General features: G+C 41.9%; 1 protein-coding gene across 16 annotated transcripts in view; it reads left to right on the top strand.

Moving 5' to 3' along the window:
• nfixb (nuclear factor I/Xb) overlaps positions 1-25,395 on the top strand; it is a 213,468-nt gene that overhangs the window by 27,386 nt on the left and 160,687 nt on the right. For 5 of the 16 annotated variants that reach the window (XM_054758673.1, XM_054758677.1, XM_054758686.1 and 2 more), the window contains exons 2-3: positions 6,503-6,586; positions 15,009-15,044. The exons of 2 other annotated variants lie outside the window; for them this stretch is intronic. In XM_054758673.1, the coding sequence (XP_054614648.1) occupies positions 6,503-6,586; positions 15,009-15,044 (120 nt within the window). Of the gene's footprint in view, positions 1-5,886; positions 6,137-6,502; positions 6,587-11,397; positions 11,767-15,008; positions 15,045-25,395 lie in introns of those variants that run through there. 9 more of the 16 variants (XM_054758678.1, XM_054758694.1, XM_054758681.1 and 6 more) reach the window with 6 other exon arrangements.

Raw genomic sequence — 25,395 nt, 5'->3', positions numbered from 1 at the left:
ACACAGCAACTTAACACTCAAAGGTACAGTATACCTAATAAATATACAAACATGTACCAATACAGGTTTTACAATGGGGGGGAAAAAAAACATTAAGTTTTCCCATAATGCATTTTGTCTGAGCAAAGCATTTCATTGCAGCATAGAAAATGGTTGGATGGTGTCCACCAGAGGGAGCAGTAGGCGCCCAAAGGGAGGCAGACATATTGTGGCGCCCCAATGAATGTTGCTTGGATGCAATGCATTATGGGAAAACGTTTTTTTTTTCCATTTTAAACTGATATTGGTACATGTTTGTATATTTCTCAGGTACACTCCTTATCAAAATCTTAAGACCAGTTGGAAAAAGTGCTAGAATTTGCATTTTGCTCATTTGGATTTTAATGAGGTTTTAAGTAGACCTACAATATGCAAAAACAAGAAGGGGGAGCGAGACAAAAAGCATTTTGAAAAAGTAATTTATTGAAAACAACAATTAAACTGAAACTGGCTGTTTTATAAGCTGATCAAAAGTTTAAGACCATCGCTCAAAAAATAACAAAAAACTCTCCAAACCAGAACAAAAAATGTTCCCAGTAGGACTCAGTAATGAGAAGCTCCACAGTTCTTGTTAATCACTTCAAAAATCAGTTTGGGCATGCTTGATGCGAGTGTTTCCAGGAGGCTAGTGGGAACATTGCTCCAAGTGGTGAAGATGGCTTCACGAAGGACATCAACTGTCTGGAACTAATGGCCATTTTTATAAACTTCCCTTATAATGTTCTCTATGGGATTTAAATGAGGGGAACATGCAGGATGGTCCAAAAGAGTGATGTTATTCTCCCTGAAGAAGTCCTTGGTCAAGCGAGCATCGTGAACTGCAGCGTTGTCCTGTTTAAAAAAACCAACTGTTACCACAGACGAGGGCCCTCAGTCTTGAGGGATGCCCGCTGCAACATCTGCACATAAGCAGCCACCGTTTGACGACCCTGCACCACCTGAAGCTCCAATGTTCCACTGAATGAAAAAGCACCCCAGATCATGATAGACTCCCCTGCACTGTGCCGGGTAGAAAACATCTCAGGTGGGATCTCCTTGTCATCCCAGTAACGTTGGATGCCATCTAGACCATCAAGGTTACATTTTTTTCTCATCAGAGAATAAAACTTTTTTCCACCTTTCACTGTCCCATGTTTGATGCTCCCCGGCAAAGGCTAAACGGCGTTGAAGGAGACGAGGTCTTTTAAATTCGTCAGGCCTTTGCTGCAGGGAGCAACAGCAAACAATAATCCCCCAATAAACAATGGCCCTTTCTGAGTGTTGCTGGATAGAAGTTGGAAAGATTTGCTCAAATACATCTGTTTCCCCCTCTTTTGCATCCTTCAACCTGATTTGTTGAGCTCAATTCATTGTCAATGTTAAAAGCCTAACAGAAACAGGCACCTAAAATTGCCAGTGTGCCTTCTTCCGTGCTACTCTGTGATTATAAACAGAGTAAAATATATCCCTCAGCTGGACCGGCCAGTTTGAGAGCTTCACAGAAAGCCCAGAGAACTTGACAAGGGCACCATTTAGTGGGAGAAATGGTTTCGCTCCCGTGTTATCCCACCAATTGATGATGACAACAGGATGGATGCTGAGGCGGAATGCCACAAGCAACGCTTTCTTGGATAACTCCAGTTGCAAATGTGTGCGAATGCTTCATTGTGGCGAGTGCTCAGCTCATTCCGATCGAGGCAGCCTGCGCTGAACAAAACCAATGTTGATGTTACGCTAATCATCCCGCGTCTCGGACCTCTTGCCACACAAACTGGAATCACACAAGTGGATGCCCTTCCTGTGTTACAGTTAAAGGGAAAAGGCTCGAGCGGTAACCTCTCATTCTGCAGGATATGAATAGCCTGCGTCTCCAGCCGCAGCTCGGTTCGCCAAAGTCTGGGACTTATTATAGTTGTGTGTTTATGTATGTGTCGGTTCATGTATTTGTTCAAGTGCAATCCCGTGTCAAAGTGTGTGTGTCTCTGCAGATGTAAAAGCTTAAGGAACCTCCAGTCTGTTTTGAATCCATGCGAAATTGTTTATCTGACATGCCAGTTCAAATACTATGACTTTACATTTCATTTCTAGCTACGAGCTATATTTGTTCCTGTTTTGGGTCTGTGTTTGTTACTCCTTAAGACATGTTGAGGGGCCACAACATTCAGTTCTGGAAAATTGGATTAGTTGCTGTCTTGTAAGCTATCCAGCAACTAAGTTTCAGGCTCCTGGTTCTACCCCGCTATAAGTTATTTTTATTACCTGGCAAATCCACTATTTGTCATATGAAAAACATCATTTAGTCTGTTTAAAAACAAATGTATATCTCTTTGGACTAAAAAGTTATTGCTTCAAGTCCACGCTGACACGTCCCACAGCAAAACAAAACATTTGTACATGCTTGCAACAATACCAATACTTTTACCTTCACTGAAGACACAAACTAATAGACCTACAGTATGTGGCAGTGAAATCAACACAGACACCACCTTCGTGTTTTGCCATGAGTTATTTCTTCAAATGAGTGAGTAGTGTTTCTCACCATTTATCAAAATGCTGGCACTTGCATCTTTCCTACGGCCCATTTTGGGTTATATTACAGCCGTGATCAAACGAAAAGCAGAGACTTGAGGTGAGAAACCCTACTGAATTGAAGAAATAACTCATGGCAAAACAAGAAGGTGGTGTCCATGTTGATCTCGCTGCCGTATCGTCTTTGGCAACAAGAACTGAGTACATGAAGGGTTTGCGAGTGACTTAAATTTTACATGCAGTAACTTTGCAGCTTCAGTTCTTCATCTTTGTGATCGCCACAAAAATGTCTTGTTTTTTCAGTACATAACTGAGACAAAATGTTTCCTTTTAAAAGATATGGTGGCAGCAGTTATTTAAGTCACTCGCAAAATGTTTGGCCACGACTGTATGAAGCCAGAAATACTTGAGTTTTGGCCTTGAAAATATGTTTACATTGTAGGAAAAATAGTGACTGACACAAGGTTCCACTGGAAAAAAATTTATTTTATTTGGATATTTTTTATATTATGCTTTCTTTTCGATGTCGGCGCTTTTTGTGTTTCAATGTTAACATTTTGGTTTTCAATTTCATTCAATTTACTTTTTGTTTTTGTTCCACTATGTGCCCTGCGATTGGCTGGCGACCAGTCCGAGGTGTACCCTGCCTCTTGCCCCAAAGTCAGCTGGGATAGGCTCCAGCACACCTCCGCAACCCTAGCGAGTACAAGCGGCATAGAAAATGAATGAATTAATGAACTTAATGGCAGGGATTTGCGCCGAGGGGGCACGTTCAAGGGGCGTGTCTGGGGGAGTGTGGCGGCGCTTTGAGTAGAGCGGTCTCTGCATCCTGCCGCCATTATCCTGCTGTTGCAGTCATTTGAATGCTGCATGGTTCTATATGGAAAGGAGAGAAACGGACTTGAGTCCAATTTCCACCAAATGTTCCTGTCGGCCGATGTGTTTTGCGTTGAAACAGCAGTTGAGGTCTGCAACATTTACATATTAATAACATCAGACTGCAGAAGCAACGGGCTTGATTTTGCTCGGGTCTGTATTAACTTACCAAGCAAATTCAATGTAATCACATCTTGATGTGAAAAGAGGCAGCAGTCATACACTCCAACTTCCAGGTTATAATAATTTGGTCAAATGTAGTTTTGCATATTTTTCTTTTAAATATCTTTTGAATACAGTCGTCCCTCGTTTATCGCTGTTAATTGGTTCCAGCCGCGACCGTGAAGTAGGATTCAATATTAATAAATTGAATATATTTGTAGTTGGAGCATGGAAAACCCATTTATGACCTTCTAAAAACAGGATTTTACATTATTATAGCCTTGTAGACATGAAATAACACCCCTATAGTCACCTTTATACACGCATTACCTAATACAGTAGACATGTTAAGCAATAATAACACATAATAACTCAGTTAGCACTGGGAAAGTTCCTTGTATCTCAAACGTAATGTGGTTCGATCCAATGAGATTTTAAAAAAAAACAGACTATCATCCATCCTCACTATGACGTTTGTCACTTGATTGATACAGCTGCAGCCAGTCTGACGTGAATCTGGTATACATAGACTTACACGGCACCACTGCTAGCTTTGTTTATACCATGTTGTGCAACTCACATGCGCAGGCTAAGGAGTCTCTGAATGACTCCTGAGCTAACTAGATGGCCTCCCATTTATTCTAAATTTAAAGAGTTTATAACTGAAGAAGCCAAAAATGTACCACTTCCACATGGAATGGGAGGAGAACTTTTTTTTTTTTTTTTTTTCCCATTACATCATGTCAGAATCTACATCCATGGCTGCACGTTAAGGTAATGTCTCAACAGTGTAACATTACTGACGCCTAGTGACCAGAATACTGCATATGACTTGTCTTTTTCATATTTTTGGACTAATAATAGGCCATAGTCAACCATGAAACAGCGATCATTTATTGATTAATACATTTTTGAAAAACCTCGATAGATTGAGGGAGCGATCTAAGCAACGGTGCAAGAGTCAGTCTAACTAAAACCACAGTGCATTATTAGTCCACTGTGGATTATTCGTCTATTGTACAATACAAACTATTCCACGATTCTCGCTTGAAAGCTGCCCTGTGAGCTTGTACATTAATGCACATGCCAGAAACCACCGCTGCCTACAAGATTTCGTGATGTTGTGATCTCCCTAATTCTCGCAAATTCCACCAATCCCTGCAATTAAAGTGTGACGTCGCCATTTTGTCTAATCCCCACAACTTCCCTGCACATTTTGGAATTTGGTCCCAAGTAGCGCCTCCTTGTTTATATTGTTTACACAGATGTCAACGAGTGATGATAGTTTCCTATTGGCTTGATTTTATCGACTTCATGTGAACAGCATGAGGGGCACAGGTATGCCGCCTGTAGAGGGCGCCCATCTGACACACAAATTGTGACCTGATGAGCAATGATTACAATAAATGATTCAATAAATGATAAATAATACAGACCCACCCTTCACTAGTATGAGCCAAGAGTTTGTTTTTAATGAGAGAACATTATAACGTCGCTGTTTGATGTGCGTGTAAACGGGCCGTGTGCTAGCATGAATTAAGTTGAGTTCGTGCACCTGCAAATATGCACAGTAGCACTCAAAAAGTCATCAACACTTACCTTTATGCATTCCCATATGTTTGGGACCGAATATGAGGTGAAAGGAAAAACGGTAAGAATACAGTATAGTAGTCTATCTGTGCAGCGTGAGAGAAAGTTAGCACACACAACGGTGCGTTCAAAGGATGGGGTGGGATGGCTCTCCGCTCGCAACAAACATATACTGTACATGCAAAAATGATTATTAAAAAAGAAATAAAAATAATGGCCTATATTCCCAAAATTGGTATGCATTTACATAAAATTTGATGTAGTTATTTACAAATGTGTACTTTTGTTATCATGGCGCCTGAAAGCTTTCCGCTTTCACCGGCAGTACCAGGCTGCGGCCCAGTGGTTGGGACCCCTGCCCTCGAGAATGTCGCCCAATGTGGCCCACATCTAAAACCACCATTGCTTGTGCCAATAAGTGTGTGCTAATGGGGAAGCCGTTAATGCGGTGGTTTACATCTGTCAAATGGCAACCCTTACGCTCTGCCTTATGATGATACACTATTACGGTAATAGTGGGTAGGAAACAGCTAGCATCGCCAACAAGCCAAATAAAGTAGCTTAAAACATATCAAGGGTAACAATAGCACAGAACATATACAATATTGTGGGTGTTATTATGTATCTGATTTCTCTGTGGAATCTTTTTTTTAGTGCCAATACCTGTTTCTGGGTCAATACGTTTTTTTTCTACAATGCCAAACCTTAGTGGCAGTGTTCTGGCTCCGCGTGTGTGTGTGTGTGTGTGTGGATGCGTGTGAATGATTTTCGCTGAATCAGTGAGCAATGCAGGTGAAATGGCAGGGACAGGAAATGCCATTGTGTTGGGAGTATTGTGTGCTGCCACAGCAGCTAAACACTTTGCTCCCCATTCAAGGGGCAATGACTGACGGGGCCAGGCCTCAGGCCTGCACAGGACATGGGCTCAAGCAGGCAACACACACTGTTGAGCAAAGGGAGGGTATGTGTGTGTCTGCATTTTTTTTTTGACAAATGCTGGAATAAATGGATGACATTTGTACTGATATGTGGTGGGACCTTAAATAGATGCTATGTACAGTATCATGGAAAAAGTGACTACCACTTTTGGTAATGTTTTAATAACAATATATAATATTGCTCAATTGATGTGTTAAAATGCAATCCAAAATGTAATTTGAATGTAATTAAAATAAATGTTATTAAACTTGTTTTACCGTAGCAGAATAACTACTATGTGGAAAAGGTCATTCAAATGGAAAAAATATTGGTGGAATCATTTTGGAGCTTAATGTATAATTTCATATAACATTTTTTTGAAGAAGTAACTATTGTGTTATTATTTCAGGCCACCGAAAACTTTCTGTTGAATGAAGAACCCTCCAGAGGCCCTGGGATGCCTGAATGCTTTGTTGTATCAGATTCATACAGGGTATGCATTATTATTATTTTTATTATTGTAATTACTCACTATTACTATTACCATGATGGGCAGTTGGTGTTCATGGGCTTTGTAATTGTGCCACAATTATAATGTCATTCACATCCCTCAAAGCGTCAGCTGCAAACCATTACAATCATTATTTCCACACGCATATTCCACTAAAAGTGCGCCTTTACAACTTCTACAAAATCACACTCGCGTACCCCCGGGGAATGAAAATTCTGACCATAATGTGCAGCAAGCTGTATATTGAAATGCAAAAAGAACAGAAAACAGTTTAGGAAAGTGAGCAGTTGATTTCCACTGATGGGCATGATTAAAAATGGCGTTAAAATCAAGCAGGAGGAGGTTGAGGGGAGGAAGACGCAGAATGTGACTGGGCCGCAGGCTTTTGTATTCCCGGAGTTAAGACTCTCGCCAAGTCTCACTGACAATCTGGGCTGCTACAAAGTATCGTGTGTCCCGGAGCACAGAAATGAAGCACGGTGGCTGTAATTGCGATAGGTGCACGGCTGCTAAAAGAGCATTTTGGAAGGGGAAAGGAGGAGCATCAGCGTGGCTGGATTGGATTCCAGGGGCAGTGAGTTCAAGAACATCCACAGGAGGGTGTCCACCGCCTGCTCCTCACAAGGAAGTCCGCACTGGGGAAGTGTCACTGCTATCTTGTTGTGCCCCCAAGCTTCCTGAGGTGGACAGTGCAGCTGCTTTATGAAAAACATGCAGGGATCAAATTGAGCTCCAAATTCGTATGACTTTAGAAATTGGGAGTGAACGGTGCAAGTTGCAGTGTTGCACTGCAAGGGAGGAATTTGAGGACGGCAATGCTGGTTAGTACATCACAGCATATCACGGCGATCCTGAGATACTATGCAAATATGTTCCCTACAAGCTGTGAGCAGTACTCTCACTAAGCCATTCGGACTGTGCTGGAGTTGGCCTCGATTCCCCCTCCCTCTCCTGCACCCACAAGAAGCATGCCTGTTGTCCCATCGCTTCTATTCTGCTGTGTCGCTACAATTTCATTGGCTTTGTGGATTATTTTGAGTTGTGATTATTTTCATTGTGCAAGATGGCGGCGGTCATTAATTACTTGTGAGGGGAGCAATTGCATTAAATGGCACACCTTGATTAAACGCACCAGTGTAGTCGCAGGTGAGCGAATGTGCTGTGGGTTTCACTTTTGGATTATTTTTAGTCTATGTAGTTATTTCTAATATGAAATGTATCTGTTGTTGTTTAGAACCTGAGAGCAGCGATCACGTTACAATCATTCTATGACTCTATGTACAGTACGTTGGCGGTGCGTGGAATCTTTCCAGGCCTTGGCTGACCTATTCCAGTGGTGCTAGGAGTGGAAGTCGGGGCATGCTTGGGGTGTCGATTAGTGCACTCACACTAGCCAAACATACCATGCTTTAGATGTGAAGTGGGTCCAAGCATGATACGATTGACGTACTGTGAGTGTTCCCTTAGTGTTAGAACATGGGTGTCCAAAGTGCGGCCTGGGGGACATTTAGGGCACGTGGCTGTTTTAAAAAAAAAATACTTATTGGCCGTTAGCACATTCTAAAAACTCAATTCAAGAAGAAAACTTAAAAAAACAACAGTAAAAATAGAAAAAAGAGCAGTAATTTGACAAGAATAAAGACAGACATATCCCCATCTGCAGTGCAGTGCATCAACAGTTGCTAACCCCCCCCCCCCACTTCGTCCCGTGAGCAGAGTTCTGTTTTGATTTCGGTGATTAGGAACGTAGCTCCGGTTAGTTGGTGGCGCCACTTAAGTAAAGAGTTTGGCTCCTCAAAACAATACGCGTTCAAAAGCGTGATGCATTTGCATGACAAAACTGCCTCCTCGAAAAAAATCCGACCTCACAATCGCTCGGCGTCAACTTGTGGAGTTTTTTTTTTTGTTTGTTTGTTTTTTTCCCAGAAGGCTTTACAGGTGAAATAGTTGAATGCCATTACGTGAAGTCTTACCTGTCTCTTTTTAGCTGTTTTTATATCTTTAGAACATACATAAAAATGTGTGTTCATGTCTCTCATAAGGATTGTGGATGACGGGCAAGATTCCCAAAAAGTGCAGTTTTCCTGTAACAGCGCGACATGTATGTTGTACATTTTCCTGTATTATCACATATTTATGCAGTTTTTAAATGAAACTTTTTATTAAGGGAGAAAAAAAATCCAAACCTACATGGTCCTGTGTGAAAAAGTGATTGCCCCCTAAACCTAATAACTGGTTGGGCCACCCTTAGCAGCAACATCTGCGATCAAGCGTTTGCAATGAGTCTCTTACAGCGCTGTGGAGGAATTTTGGCCCACTCATCTTTGCAGAATTGTTGTAATTCAGCCACATTGGAGGGTTTTCCAGGATGAAGCGCCTTTTTAAGGTCATGCCACAGCATCTCAATAGGATTCAGGTCAGGACTTTGACTAGGCCACTCCAAAGTCTTCATTTTGTTTTTCTTCAGCCATTCAGAGGTGGACTTGCTGGTGTGTTTTGGATCATTGTCCTGCTGCAGAACCCAAGTTGGTTCCAGCTTGAGGTCACCAACAGATGGCCGGACATTCTCCTTCAGGATTTTTTTGGTAGACAGCAGAATTCATGGTTCCATTTATCACAGCAAGTCTTCCAGGTCCTGAAGCTGCAAAACAGCCCCATACCTTCACACTACCACCACCATATTTTACTGTTGGTATGATGTTCTTTTTCTGAAATGCAGCATTGCTTTTACGCCAGATGTATTGGGACACACACCTTCCAAAAAGTTCAACTTTTGTCTCGTCAGACCACAGAGTATTTGCCCAAAAGTCTTGGGGATCATCAATATGTTTTCTGGCAAAAATGCGACTAGCATTAATGTTCTTTTTGTTCAGCAGTGGTTTTTGTCTTGGAACTCTTTTTTTGGGCCGTTTTTGCCCAGTGTCTTTCTTGAGTCTTGAACACTGACCATAACTGAGGCAAGTGAGACTTGCATTTCTTTGGATGTTGTTGTGGGGTCTTTTGTGACCTCTTGGATGAGTCCTCGCTGCGCTCTTGGGGTCATTTTGGTTGACCGGCCACTCCTGGGAATGTTCAGCACCGTTTTCACCATTTGTGGATAATGGCTCTCACTGTGGTTGGCTGGAGTCCCAAAGCTTCAGAAATGGCTTTATAAGCTTTTATAGACTGATAGATGTCAATCTCAGTTATTTTTTAACAGAGGGGGCAATCACTTTTCACACAGAGCCATGTAAGTTTGGATTTTGTTCTCCCTTAATAGTAAAAAAATGGTAAGTTGCTTTGTCATTGACTAATATTTAAATTTGTTTGATCTGAAACATTTCAGTGTGACAAAAATACAATAAAATTAGAACTCAGGAAGGAGGCAAACACTTTTTCCCACCACTGTACAACTAACTCAGACACAATTGACTTAGAAGTCCATTTTTGCAGAGATCCTCTGACCAAGCAAGAGTTTTTGGCAGGTCATGGCTCCTATATTTGGAGCCACTTAAAGCAACGGCAGATAGACCTCGAGCCAGCGGCCGCAACCACACTTCGCTCTCTCCCCTTTGCACCAGAGCGACAGCTGGGTGTGGCGTTATTACCGCCTTTGCCTGAACACACTTTGATAGCAAACTTCTGATTGCCATCCTTGATCAACCTGTTTTGACCCGACGCCTCTCACCAGTCGCTATACTGTATTTGCAAAATACATTCAAAGCTCCGGAGCGGCGGTGAATATGAATATTTGCAGCGTGCGAAAAGGCCGAGACCCAGAGAATGTGGGCATATGGCTCTAGCATGTGCTCCTTAATGAGAGATTTACTCACATCCACCGCTAAATGTGTGCCTGGTTTGAGGAGCGCTTGCATGTGTTTCGTGCAAGCGGACTCTTTTTAAAGGATTATCATCTGTGTTCCGCCGCTCATAACCTTTTGCACTCGTGGTGCGTTTAATGACACGCAAAAAAACATTGAATTCCTCACAGTTACAGGTCCCGCTGTCCTTACGGTCTGTTTTTTTACGTTTTTTTTCGGGAGGAATGACCACAGAGTTTCTCCCTGTTTGACTTTCTGGCTGTTGTGTGCAGTAATTGGCCACACAGAGTCTAAATATCTTTGTTTGGCCTGCGGAGGCTTGCGGTACAAACCCACAAGCGGTAGGCCTCGTAAATCTGCGGGACTCCAATGTCAGGCCCCAAATTAGCTCCTCTTCTTTACAATGACTTCACTCCCACCCAAAATGTCTACCATATATGTGGGATTTCATCCAAGAAACCTCACTCGCTGTTTTTTGTTCTTTTTGAAAAAAGTCGCTACCGTGTGTGTGTGTGTGTGTGTGTGAGATATACACACAGTTCCCTCACTATAGTATTTTGATACTGTATGATTATACGTCTATCCGCAGTATTTGGCATTATTTTTCCTTTCAGCTCCAGTGAATGCTGACTGTTTGGCTTGGCCTGGCTTTAAAAGTACAGATGTGGCCTCTGGACAGGGTGAAAAATGATTCAGTGGATAAATAGTCTTCGCTTCATGAAATAATGCGCCTATTCACACACCCTGGAATGAATGAATGAAGGTGTTAAATCCAAAGCTGGGGTGAAATTATTGCATCAGGAGCAGCAACTGAACAGAGCAAGGAAAAAAACATTTTTCATAATTTCATGAAGCACAATTGCTCTGAATGCTCACCATGCACAACATAAGCCACTCATCTGAAAATATACACAACGCATTCCACGCTTGCTTTGCAGCTGTTGCATCTGTTCTCATGATGCGTTCGCGTGGCGTTGCGGCTCTCGTGATTGCACTGCAGGTCCGACGGGTCAGTGAACGCAGCTATAGCACAGGAACTGGCATTATACGACGAAGGATATATTTATATGAATACATTTTTCCGCATGCAAAACACAAAGGGCGCCTTGCATGCACGCCGTACAGCGTTGGGAGTCCTGCAAAGACGAGAGCGAGGGGGTGGGAGGCAAAGTTTTTCCCTGAAAGTTTGTGTGAGCTTTCTAGGCGGGGTTACTGTAAGCTTGCAGCATGGAGTGAGAGAAACAAGGACGGCGAGCGATTGCAATGCAGCACCACGCCGAGCTTCCATGCAATTTCAATAAGCTCGTCTCCGCGTCTTCTGTGTGAAAAATCACCATGTACTCCCCGTACTGCTTGACACAGGTAAACCGCCTCCTCGTCTTCCGTTACCGGCTTTGCGTGTAGATATATTTTGGAAAATGTTTCCGTGTGTGTGCGTGCGTGTGTGTCCGTGTGCGCATACTGACTTACTCCATAAACTTAATGTGCACTCTTTTCCCGCCCCGGTGCGGCATTTGTGTGGCGGAAAACTTGATTTTTAGATTTTTTGACAGAGAAAATGGCGCTTATCCCCAAATGTATTTCATAGAAAAAGGAGGGAGGAGGAAAAGTGCATGGGAGTTTGGTATTAGTGCTGGAGAAAGTGCGTGCGTGTGTGTGTGTGTGTGTGTGCATGAAAAAGTAACAGCCAGACTGCATCCTCGTACATTATACGTTGCCTTTTTGTCATGGCGTAGGACGCTGCTTGGCTAATTTGCAGGTTTTGCACTTGAATGCAACACGTGATGTGGCGCGCAATGGATCAGATCCAGTACGTTTCATATCTCACAGGAGGTGTGTGCGTTTGTGTTTGTGTGTGTGAGTGTGTTTGTCGCGCGGGAAGGGGTTTGTTCGTCACCGAGTTCAGTCAAACTGTCATTTTGTTAACATCTGTGAGGAAGTTTTCACTCTTTGGTTTTGTTTGTCAGCCTTGAAACCAGCCCTAAATGTTGCTTCGCACACTTTCGGTAGTGTGGCTTTTAATGCAAAATGCATAATATCCTGCTGTGTCTTTTGATTGTGACATAATAGCGATTTACCGCGTGTCCCCAATGATTCTGAAGTGGAGCTTACAGTATACTGCAGCGCGCGCGTGTGTGTGTTTTTGACCTTTTAACTATAAGTGGACAGTTGTGGTAGAGGAATTTATGAAGGCATTTTATGAAATGACGAGGAACATAACTGCATGCATGCAAATAATGCGTGAAAGATTCCAATTAAAAATGAAAACCGCAGTAAATAAAACCACAAAAGCAGATATTTGACCTTTTTAGAACTGTGCAATGATTATATACCAAGGAGGGAGATTACTTAAATATTGTTGAAATTCTGCTTCCAAATAAAACAAGTCAGGCATCAGTTGTACATGACATGTTTTAATATGTAATTAAACCCACCCAGAACGGAGCCACGACCCACTTTTGGGTCCCGACCCACCAGCTGGGAATCACTGATTTAGAGTATATATTATTTATTATTATGTTTTGGTCAGAGTTCTTTTTGTGCAGTAACTATAACAAAATATATTCTTATTTTCCTTTTTTCCTTGGTGCTAATCACTATTTTCACACAAAAAAAGAAGTCAGATTTATGTTTTTTGCACACTGCTTGCAGGTAAGGTCAGAATATGTTGCAAACTGTGCACAATCATCTTGCTGTGTTGTCAGTCTTGCTTTTTCAAAAGTCAACCTGCTCATCCCTCATTAGTTTTGCCAGTGATGTGCTCTTCATTCCTGATTTTACAGTGAGTTTTATTGACCAAGGTAGCACTCGCTGCTACCAGAGGCGGCAGAATGCTCGGGGTTCCCCGTTCTCATGCGGGCAAATCATCATCGTATGTCTGGTTTCCATTTAGAACATTCCCTGGATCTTGTCGTCCTCTCTTCGACAGCAGAAAAGGGAAAGTTTTTTAAATTTTTTATTTATTAGTCCTTTTTTTTTTTTCTTTTTTAAATCGTAATTTTATAGAAGCAGATGGAACAGGCTGCTTAGTGTGACTCGATGAGTCAGACGTTGGAGAGCCACTCCATGCATCTTATGATGAAAAGGGGGGGGAAGGTGGATTTTTATGGAGATATTTATGTGGCATTCATAATTGTATTTATTTTTCGCCGTAAATAGGCCGCTTTTCCCGCAAAAAAACCTCTTATTCGCCTCAAGTCGGCAATCATTTATAAATACCCGATTAATATCGGTGAAATGTACTGTTGTTTAAAAAAAATAACAAAAAAAAGTACACAAATGTTCATGTTTGTCTTTATGCTTCACTGATTGACTGTTGACTCTGTTTTTTGGTCAAGCGTTGAGATTTCCCACTTTGTTTGGTAGTCCTTGAACACACCATCATTGCTATATGTGAAATGTGCATATACAACTTGTACACCGTTACTCCGATTCATCCGTTAATCGATCATGTTGCATGATCATTCATTAGTGCAGGGGTGTCCAAAGTGTGGCCCAGGGGCCATTTCCGGCCCGCTGCTGTGTTTTTTTTTTTTTTTTTGGCCCTTGCCAGGTTCTATAAATGCAATTTAAACAAGAAAACTAACAAAAAATTATAAAAAGAGCAGTCATTTTACAAGATTAAAGACAAAGTATTAAAAGTAAAGGGAAAAAGTTGTGATATGAAAAACGAAGTTGCAGTTTCTGTAAAATTAGGTTGATGGTGATATTAAAATATTATGAAAATAAAGTAATAATGAGAGGAAGGTACAAGAAATTTGAAATATGTGGAAAAAAACGGCAAAAAAAACTGAATGTAAGGAGAAAAAGTTCATACTAACAATACGCTTGGTTGGCGATAACACAAAGCTGAGCTGCAGGCTGTTTTTTTTCCTTTAACTATAAACAAATGGTAAATATCATAAATATAAATAATACAAAAAATGTAGTTTTCAGTATGCGGCCCTCCCGTGGGAAAGGTTTGGACACCCCTGCATTAGTGGTACCTATAGCTATACATTTGATACTTTTAAGATGTGTTTTTAATAAGTGTGTGAGGCATATTGAGTGTGTCAGAAACAGACATTTTTATGGACGTCTCATTTTTTTTGCCTTTCGAACGCACTGTACCTTCAAACTTAGATCTGCACGCACGCACGCACGCACGCACGCGAGCATTCCCTCACAGCCCTGTTGGTCGACAGACGCGCTCATTTTGTCTATTTAATTGCTGTTAATAATTAAAGATAAGTCAAACTCAGACCTGGGATACAGCGTCAGTCGTCCACAACTGAATGATTAACAGTGATGAATCATTGCACGTGCTGTGGCGGGGTCTGTGGCAGTGTGTGTGTGTGTGTGTGTGTGTGCGTGTGTGTGTGTGTGTGTGTTGAAGTTCTCCTGCTTCCACCACAAAGTGACTTTTTTTTTTTTTTTTTTCCCCCAAATGTGTCTGTCACCTGCACACGTGTTGAAATGTGTGCACGACTTGTGATGTTGTCTTCTCAGACTGTTTTCACTGGTGCGACATTGTTAACTTATTCCTTCCCTCTGCCCCCTCTGCCCGCCTGGACGCCGACCCCCCCCTGCTCTCCTCGCCTCTTAACACCCTCTCAACACTAAAGTATTACCCTACTCACCTTCTAAACAATGCCTTAGTGGTAAGTCTTGTCCCTATTTATTCAGCTTTAGTATGTTTTTCTTCTCTATATTCCATCTTGACGCAATGTTTTTATGATAACCTGCGGGGACATTCATGCAGACCTGGAATGACAGACCTTCATGTTTTGTCTGTGTTTGTTTTACTGCCCATGATAGGGTTTGACCATACGTTGTATTTGGGTTACAAAGCAGATTAAAACCTGGTTGCAGCTCTTGCCACATTTCAAGCTGCCTTAATAGGGATGGAGGAAATGGCTTACCAATTAAAACAAACCACGCAGCTCAGTTTTGATTGCAATTATTGTAGTTTGCAGCGGTGTAACTGGTGCAACTGCATTGCAACTGCAGAAGCAGCTTGTCATATACCGGTGTACTGTACTGTGTGTACTCCAAACATCTACTGTATATACCGAGAGATGACTGATTGCTTTGTGGTACCAGTCTAGTGTAAACACTTCTATGTTGCTCCAAGAGGATGTATTGTATTTTTCTTCCATCCCCACCAGACGTTATCACCCTTTTTTTAGAGAGCAGTGTTGTGAAAGAAAACAACCAAACATTATTCACAGTGGCAAGGCCGAGAAAGCATAAGAAAATGTGAATTAAAGACACATTGCAAAGGATGACGATTTCCATCCATTAGCCCTGGAAGTTAAAGCAAGGAAGTTGATGTAGGCACAATAAGAGAATGTTTTCATAATTAAGTGTTTCCCTACCATTAAAGCCTATAGGGGAGCGCTGTTATTTTATTTTATTTAGATCACAACACAAGCTAATGTTATATAGAACCGGGCTATACATGGTTATTTTATTAAACACACTAAATCGCCTTAATTGAATCATTTTATTTACACAACAGTGCAGTGGTTCCCCCACACGTTGGGCATTTGCAACCCCTTTAATTCAGATTTTTCTTGTCAAAAAACTTTCTATGAAAACGGGCATTTTTTCCCCCACAAAAACACATCTGTAGCCGGTGATAACTTATAAATATGAGTTAAGGCAGGTAAAATGTGCAGCATACATGTACCGCCCACGCTTTTTCACATGTTTATGTCTTTGTTTCACTGATTTTTATTTATTTATTTTTTTTGTGAAGCGTTGGTATTTCACACTTTGTTCGGCGGTCCTTGAAAGCGAGGCAAGGTGAAAGTGAAGCTTATATATAAACAGTAATCCCTTGTTTATCACAGTTAATTGCTTCAAGACCTGACCGTGATAAGTGAAGTTCCACAAAGTAGGATTCCTTATTTATAGATGGAATATTTCTACAGTTGGAGCATAGAAAACCTGTTTTAGACCTTCTAAATACGTTTTATAACATTATTAGAGCCCTCTAGGCATGAAATAACACCCCTATGGTCACCTTTACACTTGTATTACCCATTACAGTAGGCATAATAACAGAAAGTAAGACATAACATAGACTCACACGTTAACATTGGGAGGGTTCATTGTTTTTTTTTTTCTGGACAGCGCACTTCCTGTGGGGGCTGTCTCATCAATGTAACATTACTAACACCTAGTGACTAGTGTAGAATACATATCATGTTTTGAATGTGTCTTCTGAATGCCTTATATTGTAGTTTTGTGCATTTAGCCATTTCTTTACTGGAAAATGCTTAATTTAGGCCAAGAATACATAAAATTAGCTTAATTCGCAGAATTTGAACTGCGAAGTGGCGAGGGACGACTGTACAACTTCATTTTGACTTTGTGGACCAATTTGAGGTCTTTCTATTGTTTTCTGTTGTGAAAAATTGTGAAATGTAAACGCGGAGTGGCAATTGAAATGCAGCCGGCTACACGTAGCGTGTATGTGTCGGTGTATTATCATCCAATCTCTCCCGACCCACACAAACACACTGTGCACTTCCACGTGTGCACCCCAAATGTAACTGTAGAGGCGTGATCACGTTGCAGTCGGCTACGCGGCGCGCTTGCATGTGTTTTGTGCTCTAGAGCTCGGAGGAAACACTGGAAGACTTCTATTCGATATTTCCTCGGATATCAGTGGATCAGCCCCTACATTCATTACCTTCTCGCTGCTCTCCTCTAAATGCACAAGCTAGTTTTTGTGTAACGCTTATATGGTTCCAAATAAAATACCTCCAAACATGCGACGTTATATTAAAGCTGCTCTTAACACCTTTTGGTGCCAATTTCCAGCCCTGACAAAAATAGTGCTCTCTGGTAAATATCGTTAGATTTGTTTTGAAAGCATCATTAGCTGCTCCTGAGTGCACAAGGTTGACTTGAGTCCTTGTGCACACCAAAAGATCTGTGTGGATATTTTTGTGGAAGTGCCCCACAGCCAGTAAAACAGTCTCTTTTTGGCCACCAGACACGCCAATGAGCTCATACAACATTTTGATTGGCAGGTAGGACTGGTCTATTGTAACCAAGCCGTGTGTGTGTGTGTGTGTGTGTGTGTGTGTATAAGTAGGGGAGCAGGGGACAGCAGGTTGGATGGGTGGAGCCAGTCACTGATTGGTTGTTTAGTGGCATACACGTAACACTGAATCTGTTCCCCCGATCACGGGACGCGGGGATGCTGCAAGTTTCTTTTACTTTTTCATTCACGTCAGTCCACTGCAAAAAGAAGTTCACCACCATTAAAAGATGTTTGGCCAGTTGGCTGCTAATCTTAGCATTTTGGCATTGCAGGACAATCACAAGACATATTTAAGACATATTTACTACTGGAAATAATCCACGCTCTTCCCAAAAGCAGATTAATTACTACTTAGCCTGCAATGGGAATCTCGTCTCGGTCCCCAAACTTGTTCCGCTTAGGACTCAAATTAGAATTGTGGTTCCAAGACACACTTTCCAGTCACGAAGTACAGTAGATCCCCGCTTTTCACGCGGGAATGACCTTCCCCGACCACCACCGAATGTCGAAAAAACGCAAGTGATTCACACGGCCATAAAAATGGCTTTTTTTTTTGGACACACGACTCTCTCTCCCCAAAACCTCCTGCTGGTTTGACATTGACGTTCTCTTTTGATTTTGGATCAACATTTGCAATAAAAGTAATTGTCGGAATTTCCGCTCCAAACGCCTCCACTTCGCTTGCAACACAATCCAGGTTTAAGCCCTAAAAATGCCTCACACATTTCGTAAACGATTTTAAAGTATAAAATGTTTAGCTACTCCCCGCTAATGATGTAAGATGATCGACGACTGTCAAAGCTAGCGCTTCTGTAGCCAAGTATACTTTTGCATCTCAGCGCACAACGATGGTGCGTTGTAGGACCGCTGAAGAAAGTGCGAAATCTCAACTCTTGATGGGAAAAAAAGTAAGTAAAGCATAAAGACATAAAACATGTCAAATTTGTGGGATTTGTAGCAGTGGTACATGTTAGAAATTCTGCTGTAAAACTGGCCTATTTTCTGGGGGGGGGGGGGGTTGACTAAATGATAACCGTAAAAATCCAGCAATAAAAGACAAGATGAGAATAAAAACAGTGAAAAACAACTCATTTGATACCAAAGATGTATTTATACGATTTTATAAACTCAAATGCCCGGTCCCAACGTTTTTATACGTCTTTTGTTTTTTTTGCGCAAGAGGCAAAAAGAGCTGATGGCGCAACTCCCGACTAATGCATTTCACTTTAGAGCAATTTTAAGCCATAAAACCGGCCACAAGGTGGCAGAAGTGCACCTGATAAGAGCTCGGCAGGAAGGAGGAAGTTGGAGACCATGCACAAACACACACACACACACGCGCGCGCGCACGTGCACACACATAGTTCAGTTCATAGGTACGTAAATAAATAATTGTGTAAATAAATTATTTAGATGTTTATGTTGGTATAGTTGTTTAGATATTTCCATCCATCCGTTTTCTATACCGCTTAATCCTCATTAGGGTCGCGGGGGTATGCTGGAGCCTATCCCAGCTGGCTTCGAGCGACAGGCGGGATACACCCTGGACTGGTCGCCAGCCAATGGCAGGGCACATATAGACAACCAACCATTCACACTCACATTCATACCTATGGACAATTTAGAGTCGCCAATTAACCTAACATGCATGGAAACCGGAGTACCCGGTACTGAATGGTTGTCTTTTGAAAAACGGCTGGGATTGAATGAGTTTATTCATTCTCTCATTGTTTTAATTAAGTCTCACTATGACCTAAGACTTCAAGAGTGCAGCAATTTGGAAAAAAATAAAGAAAAAATATGTTTAGAGGCAAAATGAATTGATTTTTAGTTCCTACACTGAGAGAGTAAAGAGTCTGGACTGAGCAGAAAACGCAACACAATTCTAAACCAAAGCATATCTGAACATAACGTCAGCGTTCAATTTGGGTGCGAAAAACAAAAGCGAGCTTGGCGCTACTTGGCAGAAGTCGATATAGGCTGGTATGAAGTAGCATGTAGTATTTTTTTGTTTGTTTTTTTTTATCTTTAGCTGCACGCAGAGTGAGGCAGGACTGACTGTGTCTCATTCAATATCGGCACAGCTGTCCCAGCATCCGTGGAGAATGGATTCCTACCGCTATTGCCATGGGAGGCTCCAGCCAAGATGAATGGGAGGATATCCAGAGTGTGTGCTAGTGTTGTTTAAGGTGGGCGAATAGGGAGTGAGCGGAGACAGTCTCACACTGGTGTGTGTGTCACTTTCCCTTTGCTCCTGTCACCCCTGGCACGGATTAGTCTTCGGCACAACCCTGGCGCTGCCCACAGGCTCATTGCAGTTCTGCGGTCGGTGATATGTTGTGCCATTACTATGGCAACTGAGCGCACACACGCAAGTGCTAAATTACATAATTGAGGTAGCGTATACATAGCGAGACTAAATAGTTAGTGTACACAATATAGGAGCAGTGAAAACGGGGGGTGTCTGCTCACAAGATGCCTCCAGAAAAGCAGGCCTGAACCAGAAAATGGAAATACAGTGGTGAATATTTGAGCGCTTCGTCATAACTGAGCCTCAGCCGCCAGTACAGGATGTTCTTTCCTCAGATTTTGAATCATAAATCTAAATAACAGTGCAGCCATTATGTGGGTATTTAGAGCGCTGAGACGTCCAATCCGATGGGGCGAGTGAGGACAAGGTGCTGGTGGCGACGCGCACGTGCTGTTTATGACGGATGGACTCATCCGTGGTTGTGTGAAAGAGGGAGGGGCCGCTTAGTTTTGTGACAAAACAGTTGACCACAAGGCATATGCTCATATTTCAGTCGTGAACCCACAACCGCCCCCTTTGTCCTCTAAAGCTTTATTGTGTTTTTTGTGTGTAGTTTGTGGATCTGTGAGACTTGGACTGGAATATATTTTCTCACTATATTGTCTCATCTGAAATGGACCAGTTTCATGCACTGCAAGAGCGGTGGGGGCTGCGAAAGTGAAACTCGAAGTCTGGAAACAATCGTCCCCCAAAGTGACCTTCTGTTGTCGTCAGCAAATTTGCATAAATGGCCATGACGCATTTGCAAAAAGGAAGGGGGAAAAAAAACATGAAAAGCGACGCAAATATGTTTGGAACCACAAATTTTGTGGTTCGAGCATCGTTCCCTCACTCTGTGGCGTTTTCCCACAAATTAATTAATAGATAAATGATTGCTGTTTTGTGGTTGACTATGGCCTATTGTTAGTTAAAAAATATTGAAATGTAAGTCATATGTAGGATTCTGGTCACTGGGTGTCCCATTGGTAAGACATGACTTTGCATGGAGTCAGCCACGGCATGTTCAATATGATAGAGTGAAAAAAGTTATCCTCCCATTCTGTGTGGAAGTGGTAATTTTTTAAAATAATTTTTTTACTTTTATCTTCTTCCCCACTCAATTTGAAACACTTTAAGTTTAGAATAATTAAATTGGAGAGGCTAAATAGTTAGCACGGTAGCTTGCTATGTTAACGGCGGCCGTCTCTTATGTGCTTGCGGTCATCCCGTATCCTGCGAAATGTGGCGTAAACAAAGAATAAGGAGGGGAAAATTGACTATAGGGGTGTTATTTCATGCCCACAGGGCTCTAATGGTAAAAATCGTATATAGAAAGTCATGAACAGGTTTTCTATGCTCTAACTACAAAAATATTCTGCTTATTAATATTGAATCCTATAATTCGATTGTTGTGGTTGGGCCTGGCACCAAGTATCCGCGATAAACGAATGTTAGGGAGGATAACCTTTCGTGATCGTAAAACATTTACTTACTTTTAAAGCATTCAAATTGATGGTTTTTGTTCCAATGGAAGTTGACCCTGTTTATGTCCACAAGTCGTCAGTTCCTGGTCTACTGTGTCGTAGAAGGCGCCATCACGAAGCTCTGTAATGACAAAATTTAAAACAAAACCCATTAAATCATGAACTAATCATGCTTAATCTAAATTAATCCACAGCAGTCGGATAAATCTGATTCTAAAAGTTGATAAAAATGACATTTTATTCATATATAGGTTTCGTTTCGTTCCTAGACTGTGATGTAAGTCGGACCTGATATGTGAATTATACCTGAATGAAGTCGCTCACAGAACACATGGACATATAAAATAATGTAATAGAAATATGAAATACAAGAATTACATGAAACTGTAATAAAAAAAACCTTGTGGTTGTCTTACCTTCTTAAAATATATCTTCTCCTAGATCTCCTTGTAACAGCACACGGAATCCATGACCCCGCTATCATTAAATAATCTGTATTATTGTAAATAATCTGTAAATAATCTGTATCCTAAGTGTTCAGGGACCAAAATTTTGGTGTCGTTAATTTGAGAACGCCTTCGCAAGCACGGAGCATTGTGACAGCTACTGTTATTTCCGTTTTGTGTTTACACACCAAACAAAAATAGCTCTCCTGTAAGGCACTCAAGTGGATTCGGCTAATTGGGTTCCGATTCCAGAAAGCCGTTTTTAAAGATTCACAGATGAGACATGAACACATCCATCTTGCCACACTAGAATGGGCATCAGCTGTTATTTTGAAACGTCGTGTTTGTGTGGCGAGGCTAACCGACACTGCCATTTAGAATGGTTGTCAATGCCGATGAAATGTTGTAACTTAAATAAACGTTGCTTTGTGTTTAGGACAGCTTGGAAAATGCTCGCGAGCGTGCTTTGTTCTCACTTTGAGTACATTTGAACAAAAGCCAGTGACAACAAATGGAACAAACGTTGACAGTAATTCACCCTCTGTGCTCGCTTTAATCAGTCACATTTCTGACAAACCGAATATAATCGAAGATTTAAAGATGCTTTTTTCTTTTTCTCTTCTGTGTATACCGTGGAGAGTGCTGTACTGGTCCGTCACAGGTTGACAGAAATAGACGGAGTTGTTGTTGCAAACCGATAACGGCCCATTCAAGGTCACTTCAGTGTGGGCAAACGGGGCACGTTGTCTGGCCTGGCCTGCCTGTCTGACCTATATCTTCCTGCACTAGCTAAATATATTCAGTAGACCCCCTCATTACAAAGCTTCCAGATTCATCTGGATGAAATCTGAGCTCCGGTCGTCTCTGGGGGTCCAAAACTTGCCTTCTCCTCTGACTTTTCCCTGAGACTGAGGTTCTGTCATTCTTTCTTTTCCACACCGGTCTTGAGATGTTGCCAGTCCCATGTTTTGGAATAACCAGCACATCCCTTACTTGATGATGTAAGTATGTTTTGCGGGGAATAAACACAGCACCGGACGTCAAGCGTGGACACACTTCCTGATGCTATAGGATGAGGAAATGCCATATATGGCCGTCAAATTCCTACTACTAGGCTACCTGTTTGCCGTCGCTCATGTACACGTTATAAAGCACTTGGTCTGCCAGGGAATAAGAAGATGGAGCAGGAGGGATCAGTGGTGCCAACTAAACGACATTGTCTCTATATTTAGCGAGTAAACGGACGCTTCTGAATACACTTTTTGAAAAAAGCAAGACATTTGGAGACTGACATCACCACTCACAGGTGGCTCCGTCTTGTTTGTGACATAAAAAAAAAAAGTGACAGAAGGTTAACACATTTGCTTTGCTTCATGTTTTTTTTTCACTTTTGCAAATGCATCATGTCAATACGCCACTCCCACAACCGACCCCTGCCACATATAGATTATAGTCCTGTGGGAATTACTGATTGTTGCTTTGTGTTTTGAGTGTGTATGGTTTTTCATAATGACCCGATGCGAATGCACCTTGTGATTTTTGTCTGTGCCCTTCGCTTCACCTCGAGGTGCAGCCTAGGAAGCCACAAAACTGTTGCAAACAGTCGCTTTGAATATAACATATTTGAAAAGTTCCAGTTAAGAAATTTCCGGAATTTGTGTTGCCGCCTGTTATTGAAGGTGATGGTGTGTCTCGCAGCCAAACCGGTTGAGAACCACTGGTGTGTAGGATGCAACGTTTTTATTCATACAGTATTTTAACTTTACCCGAGCCCCTCTTGGCTCCTCCCACTTTTATGCTATAGCGTAGTCGCGCGGGGTAGGTGTTTTCTTGGGAGTGAGCAACCACCGCTACCGTTCACTAGCTATTTACTTCCCCGTGTGGTAGCAGTGAACAACGGGGACTAAAGCGACATCCACATTGCTGTTGGAGCTGGAGCGAATGGATGTGGTCACTTTCGTTGTACGTGATGCTCCGGAACAGCTCATGTTTCACATCATGTTCATATAAATGCTCATATTTGCGTATCGTATGTTTCTTCGCTGAGATGCTCCTCAATTTACACTATTGTTTCGGCTGACTCTTTGGTGCTTTTGCGGGGAGGAAAAACAGCAAATCATGCAGCTCGGCCATTGCTGCGGGGTTTGGAGGGGGAGGAGCGAAATCATTGTGACTGCACTGGAGATCGTAAGGAGGAGGAAGCTAATCAAAGATGGAGGATAGATGAAAGAACCACTCTCCTAATTAAAAGAAAAAAGAAACAAATTGTTGCTATTATTATTATTATTATTATTCAGAAAATGAAAGAAATGCGCCTCCCTGCGAAGACAGTCAAGAACAAACATCACCAGTAGGCTAATTGGTAGCATTCATTCGATGCAAGCATCTTGAATTGCCTGTGATGAGTCAAGTGATGTAAACGATATTGAGCAGAGAGCGCTGATATGCAGATAACGTGAACGCTGACGTTGGTTTGCTACGTTTTCATTTTGCACAAACACGGCATCGACTCAAAAAAGCTTACGTAGTTCAGTGTTTAAATGATTCCAAAGGAGGAACTGTGCACTTCTGTTCGCTGAATTCTGTTGTTGTGACAGGGAACGTTTGGAAAAAGATTAAAACTTTTAAAAATGTATAGGCTGTGTCATGTTTTACAGCTCCGGTACATTTTTCTTTATTGGAAGAGAAGGCGAAATGGCTGTTTTGATGGTAAAGGTTGACGACCCTTACGTTAAGTATAGGGGTGCATGGGATTATTCCTCTATCCAGAAAACCTACCTGGGCCACAGCGCTGCATTTAAGGTCATCTTTAGTTCCATTACATATTTATATCAAGCCATTGTAGTTACTCCTAGGTTGGGCCTACAGAATAGGGTAATAATTGTTGAGAGTATCTTTCAAAAATGTATTAAAAACGTTATGGGATGACCGACAAAGAAATAAACAGCGTTAGGTCCCATCATGACTGTGATTGGAGTCTGAGTAGGGCATATTGGGGAAGAGAAGGTACCAAGATGCAGCCACGGATGGTGAGAGCATCCACTTTGCCTGTTTCTATAGCGCTGGATGGGCCAGATAGTCAGTCAGTGGGTGCAGGAACTGCAGGGTTGTACTTGTGAGAACTGTCTGGAGAACTTTGGGGTTGGTTATGGAGCCTAGTTTGATAGACAAAGAGAGAGAAGACAGGGCGAGACATACCAGCAGAAATATCAATAACTATAGTAACAGCATCTTTCCTTATGGTTCTTACCCCTACGATTACTGATATCAATATGATAATAATAAGGACAACAATAATAATAAGTATCACTGGAAATGCATGCTAGTGGGTGTGATTGTATGGCAAAGTTTGCCGCTTGGAGTCGTTGCTAGTGTCCCCTGGGGGTGCAGCACTGTCCCCCCCAGCTATCTGTCAAAAATTTCCACCTTCCCGCACACCATATGAAGCCTGAAAGGGCAGTTTCAGTCATTGGGTGTCTTGGATTGGGAAGGATGGCCGAGACGACAACAATTAATTAGCATTCATCATCTTTTTACAAATTCGCTGGCTTCCCGTTGAAGTTGAAGCTGGAGAACAAGACATTGGTTGGATGGCTGATTGCACTTCGACTTTCCAGAAGTTTTCATCATCATCATCATCCCGCATTACCTCACTTGGCCGTTCCAAAAAACAGCCCAGGGTGTGTTGAGCCACATGTGCAGGGTTTTGGGCTTTTAATGATTATTAATGTCTGC

Source organism: Dunckerocampus dactyliophorus, chromosome 18 (assembly GCF_027744805.1).
Source record: "Dunckerocampus dactyliophorus isolate RoL2022-P2 chromosome 18, RoL_Ddac_1.1, whole genome shotgun sequence".
Taxonomy (NCBI): Eukaryota; Metazoa; Chordata; class Actinopteri; order Syngnathiformes; family Syngnathidae; genus Dunckerocampus; species Dunckerocampus dactyliophorus.
This window is presented reverse-complemented; position numbering and strand designations above follow the sequence as displayed.